Below are 23,377 nucleotides of genomic sequence, written 5' to 3'. Positions count from 1 at the left end.
TTTACAGTGTAATTCTAATCTTAAAAATGCACATTAAAACAAATGAAATACAAGCGAGTAACACCTGTTGAAGTTGTCGGTGTCTGTGAAGTGCGCGCCACACACGGCGCAGTTGGAGAGACGGTCTTCCGAGTGAATGAGAAGATGCCGTCCGAGCGAGCCGGGTGAACTCAGTGCTCTCCCACAGACGGGACACACGTAGCTCTTGCTGCTGCTCATCAAGCTTGTGTGCTGCTTAGCAAAAGATTCACATAAATATGATCACTTGAAAAAAACAAAAAAACCTTTGCAAATAGTTGCTTTTACTTTGGGAAAAAAACTATTTCCAACATTCATCTCTCTTATCTGACTCGTTATGGCATTTTCTGCACTGTCAATTTGAAATTAAGTCCTGTTTTTGAATAACGGGATAGAATCTAACAAGAATTTTTCACCGATTCATTGATTAAGCAACCAAATAATTGAAAGATTATGGAAAATAATTGTTTGTTGCAGCCTTAGTACTGCTATAGTGCAACATAGATGCTAATTAGCATTAACAATAATCACGAAATATCTTAAACATCATCTTAAAATACTTGTCATGTAAATTACATGTAATGTAAACATCAGTCTGTCCATTCAAATTATGCAAATATCACTTATATTGGTATTGTCGATTCCATTTCATGGTGGAGCTTCACGAACGCAGCTTCATCTTTGAGTGACAAGCCTGTGCTTAGCTCACCTGGTAGACATGGGAGATGAGCTTCTCTGGGCTGCTAAAGTCCAGCGTGCACAGAGGACATACAAAGTTGCTGTTGTGGTCTGAGCCTTCCTCATTCTCCTGCCGAAAAGCAAGCTCCTTTCAAATATAGATTGTACACACACAATGCACATTCCTAACAGTTCATTCTGCAAAGATGTTAAGACCCTAGCAAAAATAGGTTAAATTGTGCGGTGGCCCACTGTCCGTTTCCCCCACTTCCTGAAGCCTTTCTGCCGATGCAGTTTAATGACATGTTAAATGTGCAAGTGAGCCGCTATGACTCAGTCATTGAGACACGGTGCAGTGGAGCATCTTAGACATGACTCACCCTGATGCTGAAATAGAGAACATTTGCTAAGCAATAAGAGCTGCTTCGGCCTTTCACTTGTCTTTTAAGGGGAACTGAACGCTGAGGTTTTTGTTCATGTTCATTATGATGTAGACAGACTGGTAGGCGAAATCTATCTGACGATTGTTTTCATTAAAGATGGGAGAGTGATCTATCGGGCAGTCATGAAGGATGCAGATATTAACCACTGATACTTCATGCAAAAAAAGAAAAATCTGACTGAAAGCCTTCCTCGCCAGCAGTTGGTCTACTGCAGCCAGTTGACACATCATGTGCATCAGAAAACTAAAAAGGTCTCTTCTGAGAATTATGTCATTGTGCTCACTAAAATTTGATGTATGCACCCCCGTGGAGATGAAGGGGGAAGTGCCACCCCCACATTAAGTGATTGTGTTACATCCCTCACCTCTTTGACTCCTGCTCCTTGCAGGCGGCACGGCGCCCTCTTGGCAGTCATGTGGTCGTCGGTCGAGGCGTTGGACGAGGAGTCCGGGTCGCTTTCGCTGTCTTCTATGGAGGCAAACACAGCCCTATCAATACAGACGGGACAACAGAGCACAGGGCAGGGCTTACTCTCACTAACACCCCTTTAGTGCAATCAATGTTGCCGCGTCCCTCCGTCGTCCTAACCTGTGGCGCTCTCGTGTCCGATCACTTCCTGCGAGTTTCTGCCGCAGCACTCATTGTCTTCGGTGAACTCGTCCCTGCCGTCCATGTTGATAGTGTGCTGAAATCCCGTGATGCCGGAAGTGTGGAATGGCCCTGGAGAAAAATAGTGGGATATGATTCTCAGGTGTGCCCTACATAGAGTGCTAGATATGGTATTCTTGTCAAGATAAAAACAGAGCACGGACAAAAAGCAACAACAATGAAGTGACTCGTGATAAAAATGAGTTTAAGACTCCGCTTAATATAAACTGATCAATGGTAATAAAATGATTTATAGTAGGAGCCCATTGAACAGGGGTGTGTAGACTTTTTACATGCACTATAATAATCAGTTTAGTAGCAAATTAATGACAGGGATGGCCATGCGACTATATTTAGCTGGAGCTTAACATAGCAAAAATGTATTAGGCAACAAAACAATGACACAAGGCTCTTCATCTCCATAGCAACGTAGAATCAGCCTTTAGTGTCTTATTTACCATAAGAAGTCATTAATTTTTCAACACTTGTGCATGCACCAGCGGTCCCCTGAAAAACAGTAGCTCGTGCGAGCCTCTCCTCTGAGAACACTTATTTGATTATCAATGCTTGCGAACAAAAACTAGACACCTCCCAAAAATCTCTGTAACCACCTAGTTAATCATCATCAAACAGAGCTTTGGAATGCATAGGAGGAGCAAAACAAGGCAGACCAGGCCGCTTTCCCATCAGCCGTCCTGCGCTTGGACATAATGAATGCGATGCCAGCCGAGCGCGTTGACATACGCGCACACTTCATTTGCATCCCAACCCCCCACCGCCGTTTCACACGCACATGCAGTTTGATGCATGCCGCAGTCCCACAGGGGGAAGTAGGTTGCACTCTTTTTTTTATTTATTTTTTTTTCCTGGAGCTCGCCATCCTCCTTCTCTTCTCTCTCACTTCCACCCACACAGCCAACAGCCCGGCCGCCCTCGTGTGCAGCTCCTACTACTTCCATAGCTACACCGCCAGCTCAGAGTAGCAGGACCAAGCTTTGGCCATGTGAGACTTCCTTTTAGCTCCATCACTTATGTTAGCGCTCTTGACCCCTGCAAAACTGCACACAACATCCCTTCTCGGGAGATACCACTGTGGCATTCACACCTTGAAAAGGAATAACCAATAATATTTGTTGATTAGGTTTCACGCGATCAAGATTTTGGAGCCGATCAGCGAGTTTAAAAAAGAAAAGCAATAACCGATCACCACCATCAGCAGCAGTTTGACACATTGGTGAATCATCATCTGCTTCAGTAAAAAAAAAAATGCCTGTTGATTTATTGTTGTGTAATTAAATTTGACATATCAAAAATACTAAAGGCATAGGCACCTAGTATCTGTGACTGGTATCGGTCCAAAACACATTTAGAATTTTCCTACAATTCCTAACCTTTTAAATGATAGTGAGAAGCTAGATTCAAAATTGTCATCTGTATGTCACGAGGAGGTTTGTTATTCTACTTCTTGGGCACTGACCAAACAAAACTGACGTGCGAATCCAGTTTGGGCACTTTTCCCATACAACCCCGTTTGTTTGCACTGTTGGAGTGCGTCCGAGTACTGAACTATGGACCGGCACGACGAGCGAGTTTCACACAGCCTTGTGATTGATGTGTGGGAGATGCTCCCTCCCCCCGCTGTGAGTCTGTGTCTGTACATCTGTCTCTCCTCCCTCCCTCCCTCCATCAGTCTTTGCCACTGCGATGTTATCTGTGAGTGTCTGTGCGTCTGTATGCAGGAGGTGACGCAGTGTCTGACTGAATCCAGACAAAGAGACAAACTCATCAGCCAACAGACATGAGACGATGAAGAGGAGGAGCAGGGGGGGAGATGGGATTGAGCAAAACATAGAGCATAGAACGCCAAAACTCAACTTTGTGTGCCAATCAATGAATCCCCCCCCCCTCTTCTCATTCTTCTTTCAGTCACCATCAAAATGCTGACACAAAACACTGTCTGAACCTGCAGGAAATGCCGCATTAGGGTTCTGATCTGAATAGCGGGCCCGTGGACTTTGCTGCCGTGCATCAATGTTAACGCTTGAAGTTGACTAATTGCAAAGAAGACTTTCCACTTGGCCATCCATCTGCTGCCGGTACAAGACTGCAACGCTCTGCAGGACAGCGCAATGTCCAGCTGACAAAACGTCTTCATACATCTGTGCTGGTTACAGCAGTTAGCTGCGGCCATCTTTTTCATCAAAATGTTTCACCTAATAATTCACAGACAGCAACTTTGTGCTACAACGTTCATTGATGCAGCAACTTTAACCTAAGAAAAAAAAATACACAAAAAAAACTTGAATGCTGCAAACAGACAGACGCAAATCCTCCAGGCAAAAAGCAAAACCAACTTCAAACATCCATAAACGTAGTGAACTTTGGGACATATTTCAAACTTTATCAGAAAGTCTTTGCGTCCTTCTTTGTTGAATTACTTGTATAGACAAGACCAGTCATGATGTCACACCAGCTATTTTGGCTACACATGCTGAGGTCCAAACACATGCCAGATCAGGATTTACTATTCCAAAGCGTACCATGGTAAAAAACTGGCTCACTCGGCGGAAACATGACTATTTTACTATTCTGTTATCACACTCAACTCATTAGGGGTTAATCAATGCACAAAGACTGACTCGACATTTCAAACTAACAACCAGTAGCTGATTATATTTGTGCTCCTGTCCTGAATCTGGGATGTCAGCTTGTTCTTTTGTGTCATGAAATCAATTTAACAAAAATATATACAAGTCTCTTAGAAAAGCATAATTGTTTTTTTTGAGTCATTTCGAGCCCATTATTGTGTAGCTCTCAAAGCAGTATTGTGTGTGTTGCAAAATAGTGGAAATAAATGCTGTCAAATCAGCCTCCGGCAAGACGTTTTGCACGGGTAGGATGTTTTGGCAGAACATCGGCAGTCTCTCGAACCGAACACATCCATGGGAGTTGAGGGATGGGCTTTACCCCATGTGATGATGAAAGGTGGGGTAGATCCTGGACAGGGCAATTTACAAAATCCTTTGTAAACACATGTAGTAACATACAGTACAGTTTCACGCGGCTCCGTGTATTTCAATGGTTGACTATAGAAAGCTTGGGCATGCATCAGAGCTGCATGAAGCTCGCACCTCAGTACTGAAATCAAAAGGCTATGTTAACTGTATTTCATTCTTCCTTTGGAAAGCACACCAGTCCGGCCATGTGCGGTGTCGGCATTTTCAATTCTGTTGACAGTCACACAAACTGCCAAAGTAAGCGTACTGTAGTAATCACACAACAGACCTAGGTGCACTTGCACATCAATAGCTGAAATACCTACAGTCAACTTTGAAGGGGTTGGTCTGTTTTCGCCTGGACATATTATGGTCCACCCCCAGGGAATGAAGAAAAAAAGGATGAGGAATCCCCTCCGAACCCCCAGGACGCCCCCTCCCCACACCGGTCCAGGTGGAAAATGTTGTGTGCCTCCACTAGAATCGTCGATTCAGAGGCAAAAAATATATATAATATTAATTTTAAAAACGACTTCATGCGTCACATTCCTGCGATGGAGATAAAACCAAAAAGGTATTTCCAATGAACGGGTTCCATTTTTCAACGGGATCGACGGAGGAGCCCCGGAGGAGCTCTGGTGAAGAGCCGCTGACGGGCGCGTGCACGCCGCTGACGGGCGCGTGCTCAGTGCGGCGACGCTCGAGCTCAGCTGATCTGTCACGTACAGCCTGCCGCGGTGCATTGCGGGATACGCACAGCCAACGCGGAAGTGTTAGCCCTCAAGCTAGTCGTGCTAGCAACTAGCAAGTACAAATTTGCAGAATAGTCCCTTTCAGGAAACGCGTTCATTTTGGATGCAACAAAATTCGTTTCATTATTGAAAACTGTGAAAATGTATGTAATTGACTCTCATATCAAGAAACAGGTGCATTTTTAGGAAACAGTTGGAATTTAAAGAGAAGTATGACTGTGACTATTCATAAAGTGTTTACATTTTGAAGTGGTTGCTTCTGCAGCATTTTGTGGAAATCACAATATTCCATCACTGGTGAGCAACTTTTAGAATAGGCCCACGGGTTACTCACTCCCATGTGCCCAAAGGCACCACTTTGGTGAAATCTGCATTCTAAGGATTGTTATTTTCACCAAATCTGATTTAGTGGATAATGAACATAAGATTTTTATGGTGGAAGGTCTTGTGTTTTATGGGCCCTCAAATGATTTATACGCCCTTAATGACAAAGAGTGTTCTAGTGCTTTGATATCAAGTGCAGGGATATCGAGCACATAGAATAAGTGCTCAACCGATTTGCCATACACAACTATTAATCAATAATCGTTGGTTTTTGGACGGATTTTCATGGATCGTTGGGATGGAACAAATACAAAAGGTGCCACGAGGTGGCGCTCTTCGCCTCCACACACCCAGTGCCATAACATTACACTAGTCGTCATCACTGAATGCCACGAGTAAAAGGACCGCATCACAACGTGGGATAGAAAAGTGATATTCTTCCGCTGGTGAGACAGGAGGGGGAGCTTAAGCAGAAAGTAATCCACATCAACAAAAATGATATCATTAAAAAGTGCCATTCGTGTTGGAATAAGAGGCGCCTCAAACATCCAGCACAGAGCAGACGGCTTAGGATAATGACTTTTTCAGTTCGATTTGCTTGTAAAAGCAACAAAATGACGTTAGCGAGCTGGCTAACAGGCTAGCTCTTTATAATAACGATGCATTAGGGCAGGCGTTAGACAACACCGCGCACGTTCTAAACCAATGCGGATCTATAGTACTGGCGGAACAAGTGCTTTACCCATGTTCTCCGGCGATCATCAGCGGATCAGGCGTGCGTCTTGGAATAGAACAATGCCAGGATTTAAACAAGTCCTCCGATGAAAGCTAACGCTACTGTACGCTGCTAAACTTGAGCAAACCTTTCTTGCTCCAAAACCTTTTGGGACATGTCAGTGTAACCCTCCGCCTGCAGTAGATGTGCTGAGGCTGGAGTAGCCACCATTTTGCATGTCGAGTGTGTTCCTCCCTCCATTGCTTATAGAGACGATTCCACTTACTTTCTGGCATCACCACGGCTGGTAAGTGCTTTGCGAGTGAACCCCTGTCACCCGGCGTGCGGAAACGGTACTATGTGATAGAAATAGTTGTTCGTTTTGTTGGTATTGACGTTGACAACTCAGTGTCGCGCTGCATAGGAAGTGCTCCTCAGTGCACCGGGCTTGTGTCTGTCAGAAGCTAAGTTAGGTAGGCTACACACACCATTCATACTGCGTGACTACGAGCTACAATCGCCGTGACAGCACCGTAGATCAAATTCTATCTTACCCGGCTCACGCAATCATCACACTATTTGGGTGACAACGCCGGTGATGTTCATTGAAAGAAAACGGGGGTATAAACGAGTGAGCAGGTAGCAGGCTAACAACGCCTTGAAAAAGGCCGCATCATATCCTGTGGACAGGTTCAGGTGTAATTTCCAAACACGATCGCACATCCTCTTTACATCGGAATTATTTTGAGACCCAAACGTCGTGTAATAGTCCAATGTCAGTCAAGGGGAAGGCAACTTATTCCCAGGGTGTTAACTTGAAATGCTATTCCTGTTAGCATGTTGCTAGCCGAAATGTGTAGGTGTCATTTGTGTCACTGGAAGCAACGTTGCAACATTAGCGAGCAGGGAAATGTAAAGTCTTGCTGTGGATCTCTAACTTTTTGGACAAAATAATTAACCTGTTTAAGTAACACACTAATGATCAACAGTAAAATACAGTAACTTAGTAGGCCCAAGTGCAAGTAAAATATTTGACTTATGAAGGTATATTTAATATTTGCAACGCACTAAGAGGGGTTCCTAATATTTGGAGACCTTATTTCACCACACAAGATGAGCATAATATTCCACCTTTCATTCAGTCGTATTCCCAGTTGCCACACTCATCAGAACTAAACATTGTCGAAAACATGTAAAAATAACTTAACCACAGGTAAGAGACAAGGCACAGCGATTTCCATGTACGTTCCTTTTATCGTCAATTATTTTTTTACTGTCAGCTAAAGGGAGAATTTGCGATTTGAATACTGCAAATAAGATTTAAATATAGCGTCACTTTACTAACCTCCCTCCACTTGTACTGAGCGCAAAATCTCTAAAAAGCTTATGCATAAGATTACCATGTTACTTCTGAACTGCAAACGTACCCTTATTGTCTTTCTGACTGGAGCGTGGCAGGTTCGACTGTAGAGCTAAAAAGTATTGTCATCCATGTTTACCTGTCATGCTTGTGAAATGGTATCGATGTGTAATATCGGTGCAGTTTTATGAATAGTATTGGTGCAGACATTTAGATACATGGATGTTTGCACTGTCTACATTTGACAAACAATGAGAACTAAACTATGCTAAATGACTTTTTGAAACAAGTTTTACATCTTTTTGCCCTCTGTGTGTCCTCGTAATAATGAATAATTCACCACAGCTTTCAAGAATGCGATTTTCAAAGGCTGTTTAATCTGTTGTTGGTGCGTGTAGTACTGCAGGTTGACTTCTCCCAGCGGTAAACGGATGCTTTGGCAAGCTTGTTTGTCGGTGTCAGCGCCCTGAAAGAAAATCTCGTACAGCAAAACTCACGAGGGGGGGGGGAAATGTTAGGAACATTTCACACTACATTCAACTATTCCCATATGAACGGCATATTTGGCGCCTCATTAGGATTTTTCGTGATATGATAAACTCCTTCTTATTCCACCCCTCATCGTATAGGTTTGAGTATTGTTTAACATTAAAGTCATTCAAACCACTTCTATATTTTTTTTAAATGGTCAGAATTTGAACCGTCTTTGTGAACTCACAAAATGCTGCCTCACTCATCCTGACTCTCACCACAGTGACATTAATTCCAATGACTAAGAGTATTGGGTATCAAAAGAATGTAAGATGTAAGAAAGCTGCCTTGTTCTGCATCCAGGAGGAATTTTTAATTAAAACAGGCAGCTCTTAATAGGGGCTGGATTTAGTGTTCAACACAGCAAGCGACTCCAGACCCCTTTTGAAAAGACTGCAGGTTCCATGGATGGTGTTGGATCACACTCTGCAGTTTGCTTTGTAGCAAGAGTTATTCCCCTCGACGCTGGATTTGACATTTTGTCGCAGCCTATTCTTAGCTTGTTTATGAACTGACAATTTGTGTCATGTTGCGATATATAGTTTTATTTTTTGTACAGCAATGGCTTTAAAATCCTTGTGACAGTTTGTTAAAAAGAAATTCACAGACGGACGGCTCTTTCACAACCCTTGACCGCTTCAATACTTTTCCAACTAGTGATGGTTGGCTATATTAAACTAGCTAACATCCATTTGTACAGATGCGCTGTTGTGGTGCACTTTATTAGGGGATGACTTAAGCAACTCATTATACCTGCCATCTGTGGTCAATTTTAAATGTTGTCATTGTAGGAACACTAAACGAATTGCAGCCAGGGACAAAGTATTTAACCACACAATGAGTGTGGGAAATCTTGTGAGAATTTTCTGGCACACCCTGTGGTGCACAAATCCATTTTGAAAACATTGGGTTTGCTTACATTTGCTACACAAGCTTAATTGTGTTTGGCAGTCTCCCAAGTGTACTAATTGGCGGTCATTATCAACTGTAATAGTTTCTCGGTCCATAGTTCACCCTGTTTTTTTTTTGTTTGGTTTTGTATTTGATTGGGTGTTAGCGTTAATAATCATGGGAGAATTTAAACACAAGGTGTGTTCCACATATAAATCCATCAACCTTTGCCCAGGGCATGAAGCCTGTTTGTTGTCAGACATTTACCAAGGTTTAGGGTTTTGCCTCATAATTCTCCTCGCACTGTCGAATGAAACGACCCCAAAATGGCTTATATCAATTGGAAGCTCTTAAGTCAGTTATTAGTCATCCCATCAGCGGATGTTGTTTGACGTTCTATTTTGGACCTGCCGTTTTAGTTTGTCATGCTTGTTTGCCGCCTCTGTTGCAGAGAATGCCAGCTCCGATCAGATTGCGGGAGCTGATCCGGACTATCCGGACAGCGCGGACCCAAGCAGAGGAGCGCGAAATGATCCAGAAAGAGTGTGCTGCTATCCGCTCATCTTTCAGAGAGGAGGACAACACATATCGTTGCAGAAATGTGGCCAAGCTCCTTTATATGCACATGTTGGGCTACCCGGCGCACTTTGGGCAGGTAAGTTACCAGCATCGTTTGCAGAGTATAATACTGATAGTCTCTCGGTAATATCACAATCAAAACTCTCCTTTCCTTGTGTTTCATTTCCAGCTTGAGTGCCTGAAGCTGATCGCATCGCAGAAGTTTACTGACAAGCGAATAGGTTATCTGGGAGCTATGCTGTTGTTGGACGAGAGGCAGGACGTGCATCTATTAATGACAAATTGCATTAAAAAGTAAGCTGGCAGCCCGATCTTTATTCTGCTGGGAAATCTGTTGTTGTTCTTCAAGCAAACGTGTTGTCGATGAGTGTCCCTAATCTTTCTGACCTGTCTCTTTGTTTAAACGCAACCAAGATGCATATATTAAACAATGTAATTATCCTCTGTTGATCCTCAGTGACTTGAATCACAGCACACAGTACGTCCAAGGGCTGGCCTTGTGCACTTTGGGCTGCATGGGCTCCTCAGAAATGTGCCGTGACCTAGCCGGAGAGGTGGAGAAGCTGCTCAAAACATCCAACTCTTACTTGAGGAAAAAGGTGAGCTGCATGTCAATGAACAAAGTGGTCCCTAGAATTCAAATGAATGTCGTCTCAAGCACAAAACTTGCAATAACTCCTCCTTTTCTCTTTCCGTTATCCGTTCCCCTCCTTTGTTTTGTGTCTAAAATGTTTGTTTTGCTGCCAGGCGGCGCTGTGTGCAGTTCACGTCATCAGAAAGGTTCCTGAACTCATGGAAATGTTCCTTCCAGCCACAAAAAACCTGCTGAGCGAGAAGAACCATGGTTAGTGCAAACGGTTTGTCAGGATTTGTTTAGTGCCTGCCCTTCACCACTGCGACACTCATACTGTTCCCTGATTCTCTTGATGTGTCAGTTACAGGGCAAAGTAGAATTAATGAGCACCAAAACAAAAACAAAAAAAAAGATACTGATTCGGTTGAGAAATTCGGATGATCAATAATGAGCATTCAGACTTTATCTCGAATGCCTTACAGCTTTAGGTTGAATAAACTGTTAAAGTAATTTCCTCTTCTCAAGTACCAGTGCTGTGCTGTCTGAAAATATTTTTAATAAGAGTGTTTAACACCAGCATATTTTATGAATTCATCAGACAAAATGCTGAAATAATGACTCAAACAAGTAATTATCATTTTATGTTTTTCATCTCAGCATGGTAAAACTACAGGTACCCGCAAGGGTCATAAAGTCAGCAAATTGGTGTTTTGAGTGAAATAAATTGTCATAGTAATCAACGTTTTGTCCATACACTTTTGACCTGCATTAATTAATCTGTCTCAGATCAGTGAATTCTCTTTTTCATCATTTATTTCCTCAAAATGGTTCAGTTCAAACATGTGCGTCACTGCTCATTTCTTATGCAAAGTGAATGGGGGGGGAAGTGTGGTCTAAAGCGTAAGTACATGTTTGAAAGCGGCTTCTGGAAGTAGAGAGACACTTCGGTTGTTTGGCCGCACACTTTCAAGCAGACAGAGAATATGTGCGCATTCACTTCAGTGGACAACATCAATGTGCATGTCATATCGTTCTTGTCTCTTATTCGCAGAGTTACCATGACACCCCAACTGCATAATTCGCATTGCTGTTTGAAAATAATCAGTTGAAATATTTAGCGGGTCATTCTAAAGCGCCTGTGTAGGATATGAGCCACTGCCTCGATTAGTTACTGCAGCGTCAGTCGCGCTATTTATTATAATAGCTGACCAAGTGTGATGGCTGCTGGTTTTGCTAAACCTGCAAGCTCATCTCCAACTAGCCAGCTAAAGTTTAGGTACCCTTCTTCCCAGCTGCATAAAACAACAGGGCACCCCCCCCCCACACACAGACAACTCCCTCACTGTAATGATTTCTCGTTTGTTTATCCCCCAGGTGTTCTCCATACATCTGTTGTCCTCCTAACTGAGATGTGTGAAAGAAGTCCTGACATGCTGTCTCACTTCAGAAAGGTACAAACAAACGCTGTCTTATTAGCTCATGATATTTACCTGAGCTAATATGATTAGTTGATGTTTTTCCCTCATTAAAAGTGCACCAAACTAAGCTGCTTTAATGGAAAGGCTGCATGTGATGTAAGAGATGCTTGAGCTGCAACAAAAAAATGGACAGAAGCTAAAGGTAGAGAAGATTTAGTGTTACTGCAGTCTCATACCACTCGGTGTAGAAATAAGTTGATGCTGTGGCGGCAAGCCAAGAGTAAAAACTTTGTAAAAGCCTGAGCATGTCCAAAGTTGGGAAGAATTTTGGTAATAAATTGCAACAGCACTTCTATGATTGCCTACTCATGAAAACCATCTGTGTTAGCAAATTTAATATACCATTGTTGGGTAAACTGTATTGTAAGGTGGTGCCAAGCTTGGTTAACTCACCTGTTAAGGCCCTACCTTGAAAGACATACACACTCAAAGTCACAGATAGGACAATAGAATTAAAGAATGGCGACCCGAAGTGGACAAATATCTCTATCTCGCATGCATGCTAAATATTTTGTTTCAGATTAATCAATGTGATTATATAATGAGTTGAATACTCAAATTTATACATTTTTGATAGCTGCAGCCCTAAAAGAACAGCCTGCGATAATGCCCCTGTTTTGTTCCACTTTTCACAGACATTACATTTGTGACTACCTCTGCTAATGGCAGCATTTAATGCCTGCATTTGTACTCTGCACTTTTCTAATGGATTTAGCCGAGTAAGATCATGTCATACTTAAAAGTGTCATACTCGAGACCTCCCTTGTGTTCACATTTTCATCTCTCAGTTTAAGATTAAGTGAGCACTCGTAAGGGAAAGTTAATGGCAAAGCTCAGCGCCGTCAAAACATGCACATCCAGCTATTTTTAGGTAACGTGCAGGATAAAATGTGTATGGCGGCAGAAAAAACTGGGATGTCTGCACACTGGATTAACAGCTCCCAGCACTAAAATGACTCGAAGCAATGATTCACCAGGCAAACCATTAAAGCCAAGAGAGAGATTAATCCCGTGTGCCTATAGCCACTTCTCTAGCAAATAAAAGTGGCCATTGGCCAAGTGGAATTCTGACTTACCCACTGTAAGACAATGCTAACACCTGGGATTTTGACCGTATTGTGCGTCGGTGTTTTATCTTTCTTTTGCTGATCTATATTTTTTTTGCTTGTACTCTATTTCACTTGCTGCTGTCGTCTCTTGATGCAGCAGAAAATATGCCTGAAGCGCCACCCCTCATGTTCATGATCTACTTATTTTGAGCTCTCTGAAAGTGAATGATTTTCCACTCCCTAACATCTACCTCATATTTTTTCTGTCATTTGTCCTTGTTACAATTCCTGCATTGTGTTAGAATGAGAAGGTAAGAGTGCATTCTGATTTCATAGCTGGTGCATGCTGTAATTAGTATTCACTCTTCACAGTCACCTGAGATGTAACCAATCTGTCCTGTAATTCATGGTGCTTTTTTTTTTTTTCCTTTCCTCAAAATTGCTTTAATTTGGATTATCTTGTACGGTGGTCATTGCAATGTCAGTGTTATCGATAGTATCCAATGCGGTGGTTCATTTGTCAACTACATTTTTTTAATCTGATTTGCTAAATACGCAACTCATTTGGTCAGTGTTGAATGGGTTGATTCTCACGTGATCACCACAGGTGTTGTCACTCGGAACCAGTACTCGCAGTCTTTGTCACAAAGGTTGTTTCCATGTACCGGGATTTACAAAGATAACCGCCTTGTGTGTGTAGTCTGAAATTTAAAAACACAATGCTAATGTTAAGTTATGGCAAGAGATTTGTTTTATTTTAGGTTGCTTGTCGCCATCCGCACAATTTCTGTAAAATGTGTGTATCCGCTCAGCTTGGTTTTGACCAGAAACCACTGCACAAACCGTTGAATTAGTTTCCCAAAGTAGAGCGCTTGATTTTCTTGTGCTTTTTAACAAAATCTAATTCTAAAATAATGTTTATTTTCACAAAATTCTCAGTGTAGTCATCCTGTTACATAAATGCATTCTTCTAACCAAATATTTCTCCACAAAAGATTTTGACATATCAAGAGATTTTCATTTTGATTTCCTATGTTTTTACTTTTTAACTTGCTAACCCCTCCGTTTTGTTCTCGTTAGTTGCTAATGATAATAATGACCCCATTGAAAATTGTATTTTTCCTAAGGATTGATGCAGAGTATTGGAATATTTAAACATAATATTGTGACACTACCTCTTTTCTCTTTTGATCTTGGTCTTTTTTGCAGCTGGTTCCACAACTGGTGAGAATTCTGAAGAACCTAATAATGTCTGGATACTCGCCTGAGCATGATGTGTCGGGCATAAGCGATCCTTTTCTGCAGGTAAATCTCCTCAAACATCAGTTTGAAAATCAAGCACACTACTTATGCGTAACCCTGATTATAAATATGGTCAAATATTATTGTAAAACACTATTTCAATTTTACTCTTACAATTTCTCACTCCATACCTAGAAATAAAAATGTTGTTGCAAAAGCTAGTATTCATTTGGGGCAGAGACTCTTAACGCTTCGCTTTTTCATCCATTGGCACATATGAAATTATAGCTATAGACAGTACGTACTTTGACTTGGTAGTTGCGGCGACTGGCCCAATCTCACTTATACCTGGAAATGTGTCTTTTGCCAAAATGTCCTATGACACAACATGACATTTTTGATGATGGTAATGTTGTGATACTGTTCACTTGCCATGCGAAAGTCCAATCGAGTTTGGCAGGGTTGTTTGGTGTGCAGCAAGTCATAACAAAGTTAATTGCATTTCATGTCCGTTGACCGACTTGTTTTCCTTTTCTTAGGTGAGGATATTGAGACTACTGCGAATTCTAGGCAGGAGCGACGACGACTCCAGTGAAGCAATGAATGACATACTTGCACAGGTTAGTTGGTTATTGCTTTAGAAGACAGTTTGTTTCTTTTTTTAAACTCAGCTGTGACATTTCCTGCACAGTCTTTCGAGGAGCAGACACACATTTAAACTAGCACATAGCAGCTGTGCACAGTTATTGTGTTCCATAATGAGGCCCAAATAAAATTCTTAATAGCACAAGAAGGGGACTGATCACACAGGAACAAATGCTGTATGATGATAAATAGAGTGATCCATCGTCTGAAAGACTGCTGATGCTTTATACTATCTGACAGCATTCATTAGCTCGTTGTGTTAGACGCTTGTGTTCATCAGTCCGTACACAAAAATATCAATGATGTTAGATTCACAAAAAATGAATACCTGACCAAATGCTATAAGGTTGAATTTAACAACTATGTATTTGATTGTACTTGGGTTCAGGTTGCAACAAACACTGAGACAAGTAAAAACGTGGGCAATGCAATCTTGTACGAGACTGTGCTGACCATCATGGACATCAAGTCCGAAAGTGGACTGAGGGTGAGCAAATTCAATTTATACCCATCTTTTATTTATTATGCCGAGCTGACGTATAACGCTTTGTGTTACAGGTTTTGGCAATTAATATATTAGGTCGATTCCTCCTTAATAATGACAAAAATATAAGGTAATTCCTATTTTTACTTGTGTTTTACTGTCTTCTTGATTGCAAAACTCCCAAAATGCTATTTAAGTTGGATATTTACGAGTTTTCAAAGTATTCACCTGACACTTACATTAGGCCAGAACTGAAGAGGAGAGAGTGGAATTTAAAACATTAAGCAATGTATTTTAAAATTCACCCCTGCAGATATGTGGCATTGACATCTCTACTAAAGACGGTACAGACTGACCACAATGCAGTGCAGAGGCATCGGAGTACCATTGTGGATTGTTTAAAAGACCTTGACGTGTCCATCAAGAGGTAAGGGGGGGGACGATTTTCAGTAGTTTGACACCGAGGACATTCACCCATTCACCTTTTTACGTAACTGTTTTATTTCTGTCCTTGATCTGCTCCTCGCTACTGCTACTGCAGACGTGCAATGGAACTGAGCTTTGCCCTGGTGAACGGCAACAACATTAGAGGCATGATGAAAGAGCTGCTCTACTTCCTGGACTCGTGCGATCCAGAATTTAAAGCAGACTGTGCATCGGGAGTCTTTCTAGCAGCAGAAAAGTACGACATTGACGCACGTTGTCCACATCGCTTACTGTTCAATGACGACAGAAATGCTGTGTGATGATTACAAGAGTGATCCATCGTCTGAATGAATGTTGATTCTTTGTATTATCTGACCGCATACGTCACTTTATCACCTTGTTGTGTTGCGTGTCACAAACGTAACGTTTCCTGAAATATAAATGTGGCCTTTGTGTTACAGGTATGCCCCTTCAAAAAGATGGCACATAGACACTATAATGAGAGTTCTGACCACAGTACGTTTCAGCATACACCACACCCAGTGATAAAACCGTCCATTAAAAAAAGAGTTATTTCTATCGAAGAACTACTCGTGTTTTCATCAACACATCTGCTCGTTTTTTGCAGGCAGGCAGTTATGTCCGCGACGACTCCGTGCCCAACCTTATTCAGCTCATCACAAACAGTGTTGAGATGCACGCATATACAGTACAGAGACTCTACAAAGCTCTTCTGGATGACATCTCACAGGTCAGAACTGGGACCCGGCGTCAGATGTATCGCAATTCTTGTGCACTGTTTTTATATCATAGAGAAGAAGAGATGAACTCTTGTTTCTGTCTGTGTAGCAACCTCTTGTCCAAGTGGCATCCTGGTGCATAGGAGAGTATGGGGACCTATTGGTTTCTGGTCAGTGTGAAGAAGAGGAGCCCATTCAGGTACATGTGGAAAGATATGAACACCAACGGTGCAACATCTGTAGACTGATACTAGTATAATACTCAAAGGCATCTCTCCTTTGTAAATTATTGCTACAAAGAAGCTGTGAGAGAAGCTGAGTCATTAAAAATACATTAGCAGTTTCCGAAAGGTGTGGGGAGCCGGGAATTGCCTGCTGTATTTGATGACTCGTCACAGCCCTATGTGCAAAACATTTGTCCATGCTTAAATGTGCATGTTTCTAAACAAGGTGACTGAAGATGAAGTTCTGGATGTGCTGGAAGGGCTTCTAGTATCCAATCTGTCTACGCCTGTGACTCGAGGTTATTCTCTTACCGCCATCATGAAGCTATCTACTCGCTTCAGCGGTGTCAAGTGAGTCATTGGATTTAACACTACGTATAATGAGGCTTTGTAGTAGTGAACTAATTTGGAAAAACATGCACCCCTTCAATTTCCTGCCAACATTGAATTTTCTCATAGCCGGATCAAGAAGGTGGTTTCGATATACGGCAGTAGCATTGACGTCGAGCTGCAACAGAGAGCAGTGGAGTACAACGCACTTTTCAAGAAATACGACCACATGAGGTGAAGTGGCAGCTAAACCAAAAGACTTAATACAAATAAAATGGACCATTCAGTAAGATTGCTCTTTTCTGTAGTGTTGCTGTTTGGTTCATCCTCCACTGCTTGTTATCCCCCTCAGGCCAGCTCTCCTCGAGCGAATGCCCATTATGGAGAAAACAGCCACTAATGGCCCCACCGAGATTGTGCAGACCAACGGAGAGACGGAACCCTCTGTTGGCGACTCAAAACATCCACCCCTTGTCAGTCAGCCAGCCAACCAGGTGAGCGAACCCACCCACAGATGGAATACATCATTTTGGAGTGAAGCACATGTAAATACTGAAGAGGATGACGCACTTGGCACTTATTCCTCGCAGGCGAATGATTTATTAGACCTGCTGGGTGGTAATGATGTGGTGCCAGTCATCCATACCGCAGTGCCACCCAAACCTACGTCGTCGGGAGGAGAGCTGCTGGACCTGCTGGGTGACATCTCGCTAAGTGGTAGGGTACTTCAAATCTACCATATGTGGTTTTGTTTCGAACTAGAAAAACATGTCATCACCATCGTCAACATTATACTGACTCCGTTAATTCGTAGAGGCTACGTACACCGTTCCAAATTGTTATGCATGTAGGGTTTTAATTAACCTTTAAAAAAATAATTCTGTGAAATATTGTTCGTGCAAATTATTTTTCACGATATCGATCTGAAACAGGTTTGCTAGTTTATTTCCCAGCTGAGCCGATTTCTAGGGAAATTACTTCCACCTTATTAATCATGTCACCGTTTTCATACAGTCTGGGGAAAAGAAGGATCTTTTTTCTGATTAAAAACCGTGAACTAGTCCTGTCTTGCGACAGGAATAAAAACACTGGCCATCTGTGGTTGTAGTTGTTGAAAGGCCACAAGGCTGCAATGTCAGCAATTTAGCGGACTGAAGTTTTGTCTTTGAGAATCCATGTTGTAATTGGTAATGGCGCATCAAACTGTGGTGTGACCTTCCCTTCCCAAGGCGCTCCAGCCCCTGCTCCTGCTCCCTCTGTTCCTACCTCCCAACCCCCTTTTCTCCTGGATGGCCTTTCCTCCCAGCCCCTCTTTAATGACATTGCAGCTGCAGGTGAGACTCCCATTCTCCCTTTACCCTCCACAGCGCATTCGAGTGGCTCATTTCCAAACACCTGCCCGCTCTCAAATCTTCCCGCAGGTATTCCTCCTATGACGGCCTACAACAAGAACGGCCTGAAAATAGAATTCACCTTTGAGAGAGCAAACCCCAACCCCAACGTCGCCATCATCACCATCCACGCTTCCAACTCCACAGAAGCAGACATGACAGACTTTGTTTTTCAGGCTGCAGTACCAAAGGTAATTGGGCAGGCACCAAATCTGCCAACATTGTTAATCGTTTGTACAGGAACACGCTTGTTCTCCTCTTTTTTTCTTGGTTCTTGTTTGGTTGGCTCATTTTGACTGGCGGGATCAGTGCAGGGTCTTTCTTACACGCGTTGTTTTTTTTTGTCAGACATTCCAGCTGCAGCTTCTGTCCCCCAGCAGTAATGTCGTCCAAGCGCTCAACCAGGGAACCGTCACACAAATCATCAGAGTCCTCAACCCACAGAAAGTTAGTATGCGCTAGTCTGAGTCATGGTGTTTTTAAATTGTCTACACACCCAGTATTTTTAAAAAAAATGCCAAGATAAATCATCTTTTCCACCATTAATGGCCCTTGTGGACCGGAGCTGGACATGCCTGTTCTAATTTTGAGTTGGAGGGAAAAAAAGCCTGATAACTTGCCACAACCATAATCATGGCCAACCAATAAGACAATTCAGTTGTGAGACTTGGAGGTTTTTTCTTTTTAAGATAAGGCTTTTGTTTTGCCACCCTCTCCCTGTCTAGCCCAGGTTATGAAGAAAACACGAGAGTGTTGTCTATACTCAGCAGCGGGTACTTACTTGAATCCTGGTGTTTGCGCAGGGGTGTGTAGACTTTTTATATCCACTGTATTTAACTACTCTTCCAATTCTAGCAACAGTTGCGAATGAGGATCAAGCTGACGTACAACCACAAAGGCTCTCCGGTGCAAGACCTGGCTGAAGTCAATAACTTCCCTCCTCAGTCGTGGCAGTGATGAGTTGCTTCTTTTGCTCCTAAAACCCCCTCTGACGGGGACTATGAATTTTTTTTTTTTTTCACTTTGACCTTCCTCCTCCCTCTTTCTTCCAACGGACTCCCCCTCAGTGACATCACTAAACGCACAGCAGAGCGTCTTTAACAAAGGAAAAACCAGTTGAGATGAAGAGCCGTTCGATAAGCGGGATGATCTGTCAGTGAGCTATCTGTTTTCTTTCTTTACTGGTGTCATCATCTCTTGTTAGTCATGCCACTTTTGTTCCCCCCCCCCCTCACATGAACATTGTACTAAATATAACAATAACTCACTTGATAAAATGAATATTTATGATTGCGCTGAGCCTTTAAAGCCCTAATAATACAATCTTCAGATAATTCACTTTTGTGACCTTTCTCAGTTGAAAATGTCGTTGCATTTCATCACTGTCCGGTGGAGTCCTCGCACATCTAAAATTACTACTGTTCAGGAAATACGAACAAAAGGGCCATTTTGCTTGTTGCATCATTCAAGTTGGCGTTTTAATTCCCACTGTGCATCAATACAACCCAAAACAGGCTTACTCAAATGTATCTGTCAAAGTTTGGATATCAAAACACATCCGGACTTTGAATCCCAATTTGACATAATGCTGCACAACTCCCACAGAGTTGGAAGGAGGGCTTAGATAGTTAGTGTGCAAGCTATTCAATAGATTTGTGCTGAACCTGTTTTCAACACTTTATAAATTGTTTAAAAATCAGAAAAATAAAACAATGCAATTGGTACATACCATTATTATCGTTGTGGAAATAGTTTCTCCCCGACAGCGATGATATTCAGCGACGATATTCTTGCAAGGTAGACTATCCGGGCAGTGTGAAAAATATATTCCACTTTATAAAACACTCACATTTTGAGATGATTATAATCGTGATGCGTAAATCACAATTTCTAATTATTATTTTTTCCCCCTGTGTGGCTCTAATGCAGTAAGCTGGTTAGTGAGATGCGTTTGTTTTACCCAGTTGAGCTTCTCACCTCGCACAAACTTCTGTAAATGAAGCCTGTTCTGAATGTAGTTACATGCACTGAATGCTGTTCTCCCCCATCTCCTTATTTCTCCTCCATCAATGATACGGCCATCACATCGGCACTATTTCTGTGAAAATATGTTTGATTTCTTTCAGTAAATCGACTTGATTATTTATGCCTGATATCAAAGTGACGTGCCTTTCTGACTAGACGAGAAACGTTTTGCTCGCCTCAAAGTGAGGGAAGTGATTGTGATGGATTTGAACTGCTAGATCATCTTTCACCTTATTCAAAGCGCATTTGGTTTTCACTCTGGAGAGCTTTACCGGACCTCCACAATCACGCAAATGCTCGCAATCTGATCCCAATTGTCCTGTGAGTGAAAATGTTGCTGAGCTTTATTTTTTGCCTGATAGGCCCCAAACGAAGCAAATCGTTAAAAAAAAAAGGCAGCTAATAGATGTCACCTTTTTTTTCAAATGATGCCATCAAACGTTGTCACAAAATCTCATTTAATGTCCTGTCCCAGTTTTCAGATATGGATTTACCTAATTAATCGAGTGAGGACTTTTTTTCGTCGTGCGATTGATTTGGCGGCTCTGGTCTTCTCTGTCACGGGAGGCTACCGTTGATACCTCACAATCTTCTCTCTTTCTACTGACTCGGAGTGGTTGGCCTGCTTTTCGTCCCCGGTCGCAAGCGAGGGGCGCACAGCTGCATGAAAGCTGACGGCCGTTTGTACACGTGCGCCGTAACAAGTTAGCGACAAACAACCTTAGCGGCCCCACAATGCTTTGATATTCAATCACTATGCTTCACTATCTAACTCCTGTGACCAAAATCGGAGAGACTATTAGCTTTGGAAATATTTTTCAGCTACAATATGTGTATATGGAGGAAAATAATTTCACTTTTTTTCTGTTGTTGACAAATGCTATATTAGCTTGTTTTCTGTACATATTGAGGGCTTTTACAAAATTTTTGTCTCTTGTACTATCTTTCATCCTTTTTTTAGATACCATTTTCTAAACCAGTTCTTCACTATGTATATTGTCTAAATTAGTCAACCGTAGACTACATCAGGCTTCCCTGTATCACCACTCATCCATTGTAAAAGGTATAATATGATCTGCTACCTGTACATTGTATATAATTGTAAAACAAACAAAGGCTGATCCACTTAAATAAAAACCCACATGAAGACTTCAAACGATTAGCTAGGACATCAAATTGTATGCATATATGTACAAAAGATTCTTAAACTGCAATCGATTGACGAGGATTCCTACTTGGCTCATGGGTGTGGTGGATGTGTCGTCTTTTTACAAAGATAACTACTGAGGCTAGTCGTTAGGGTTTGCTTTCAATCATCAAACGTACTACTGAGAAACGGAAACGTTGCACAAGTAAGCTTTCACAATGCACCCCCAGCTTGCTTCGTCTCACCTTTTCTGTTGGCCTTGTGTGTGCCGCTTTTTTTAGTGTGATTTCGTTCTTACATTTTTTTTAATGCAGTACTTTCCCGACACCTTTACGATAATGGTGGCCCGAAATGCAGGACTTTCCCGACACCTTTACTATAATGGTGGCCCGAAATTCACCCCAATTCAAGACAATAATACAACTGCCCCCCCCTCCCCAATTATTACAGTACATGAATCCTCTCAAACAATTTGAAAGGAAAGCTGTTCGAGCATTTATTCAATATCCATCCTAGTAAGCTCTATTCTCATAGTTGGACATTTCAGAACACATGCCGAATGAATGTTTTGTGCTGCACTACTTGTAGGCATGTCACACACTAGTTGCAACAATGACATGAAATTGTATTTCTTGTGAGCAACCGAAAAACACTGGACAAAGATGCATTCTGTAATTGTTTTATCATGAGTGTAACTAGTGACATGATCAAAATGTACTTATTATAATCTAGTGCTTCACTGGCAGTACTAGTAGCATGCAGACGTCATACAGGGTACAATTTTTCCTCACGAGTACTAATATGCCAAAGTTGTCCAGTGATATCATTCAGGAGTGGGAAAAATTACTATTAAAACACTTCGGTAAGATAGTCATTCATTTTGTATATCCTAATCAATCCAGTAACTAGTGAGTAGTCGTAGCAGTACGTGTACGTCAAAATGGATATCAAGGATATGGAATAAATACTCAAACGGCCTTCCCATTAATCTCGACTGAAAACTGCTTTACATCCCATTCGCCACAAGGGGGAGCTGCGCAACACTAGAATCCGGGTGGAAAGGAAAAGTTCAGTCCAGTTTGCTCCCGTTTGTTTTGTGTGTTTTCGTTTGCTTGTGGTTTTCGAGTAGTGCGTCTTCTATGCTCGTTTTAGTGATGCTCATCACTTTGGTAAATGAACCTAACACAAGTGCTTTGTGCACACTTGAAGGAAGAAAAATGATCTGTAATATGTGTGTGCGTGCTTGGTTTACCTGATTTTATTTGGTTGCACATTCTGAGCTTGCAAGCTGCATGTAAAAAAAATGTCATTTCTACTTGACCTACTCATTTTTGTTTTTGGGGTAGCTAATGCAAGGAACATTTGTGAATCTATCCCACCCCGTCATAGGTTACTCGTGTGTACAATAGGATTTTGTTCAGATAGTGGTCACATTAAGGATGAAAGAAATGAAGTGCACCCCTCGGCTCGTCCTGACTGTAAAACAAAATTGATTTGTTGTAGCGGAATGAGCGCCTCTATTTTTCTTTTATTTTAACCCCGACCAAACCCCACCAAATTTGACGCGTTGAACTGAACCCTACAGTTCGTGCGCGGCTCGAAGGTGAGTGTGACTGTCAGACTGAAAGTATATGATATGATTGAAGATGACAAGTTGTAAACTATTAAATGGGATATTTTTAATTGA

General features: G+C 42.0%; 2 protein-coding genes across 5 annotated transcripts in view; one reads left to right on the top strand and one right to left on the bottom strand.

Moving 5' to 3' along the window:
- znf821 (zinc finger protein 821) overlaps positions 1-6,799 on the bottom strand; it is a 13,120-nt gene extending 6,321 nt beyond the window's left edge. Inside the window, exons 1-5 of one of the 4 annotated variants that reach the window (XM_088370341.1) lie at positions 6,602-6,799; positions 1,728-1,859; positions 1,504-1,607; positions 728-826; positions 65-231 (exon numbers count right to left, since the gene is read on the bottom strand). In XM_088370341.1, the coding sequence (XP_088226467.1) occupies positions 65-231; positions 728-826; positions 1,504-1,607; positions 1,728-1,859; positions 6,602-6,605 (506 nt within the window). In that variant the 5' untranslated portion in view covers positions 6,606-6,799. Of the gene's footprint in view, positions 1-64; positions 232-727; positions 827-1,503; positions 1,628-1,727; positions 1,860-5,109; positions 5,484-6,601 lie in introns of those variants that run through there. The other 3 variants (XM_088370340.1, XM_088370339.1, XM_088370342.1) reach the window with 3 other exon arrangements.
- On the top strand, positions 6,379-23,377 carry ap1g1 (adaptor related protein complex 1 subunit gamma 1). The gene is made up of 23 exons (XM_088370334.1): positions 6,379-6,881; positions 9,808-10,011; positions 10,105-10,229; positions 10,393-10,534; positions 10,683-10,779; positions 11,884-11,960; positions 14,246-14,341; positions 14,818-14,898; positions 15,312-15,410; positions 15,482-15,537; positions 15,721-15,834; positions 15,949-16,089; positions 16,295-16,349; positions 16,462-16,584; positions 16,683-16,772; positions 17,024-17,148; positions 17,257-17,361; positions 17,480-17,621; positions 17,718-17,844; positions 18,357-18,461; positions 18,549-18,709; positions 18,867-18,965; positions 19,374-23,377. Exons 2-23 carry the CDS (start codon positions 9,811-9,813, stop codon positions 19,473-19,475), a joined length of 2,463 nt encoding a protein of 820 aa, XP_088226460.1. The 5' UTR covers positions 6,379-6,881; positions 9,808-9,810; the 3' UTR covers positions 19,476-23,377.

Source organism: Syngnathus floridae, chromosome 3 (genome assembly GCF_059516105.1).
Source record: "Syngnathus floridae isolate MCC-2025c chromosome 3, RoL_Sflo_1.0, whole genome shotgun sequence".
NCBI classification, from domain to species: domain Eukaryota; kingdom Metazoa; phylum Chordata; class Actinopteri; order Syngnathiformes; family Syngnathidae; genus Syngnathus; species Syngnathus floridae.
Note: the sequence above shows the minus strand (reverse complement) of the source record. Positions and strands in the feature narration are given on the sequence as shown.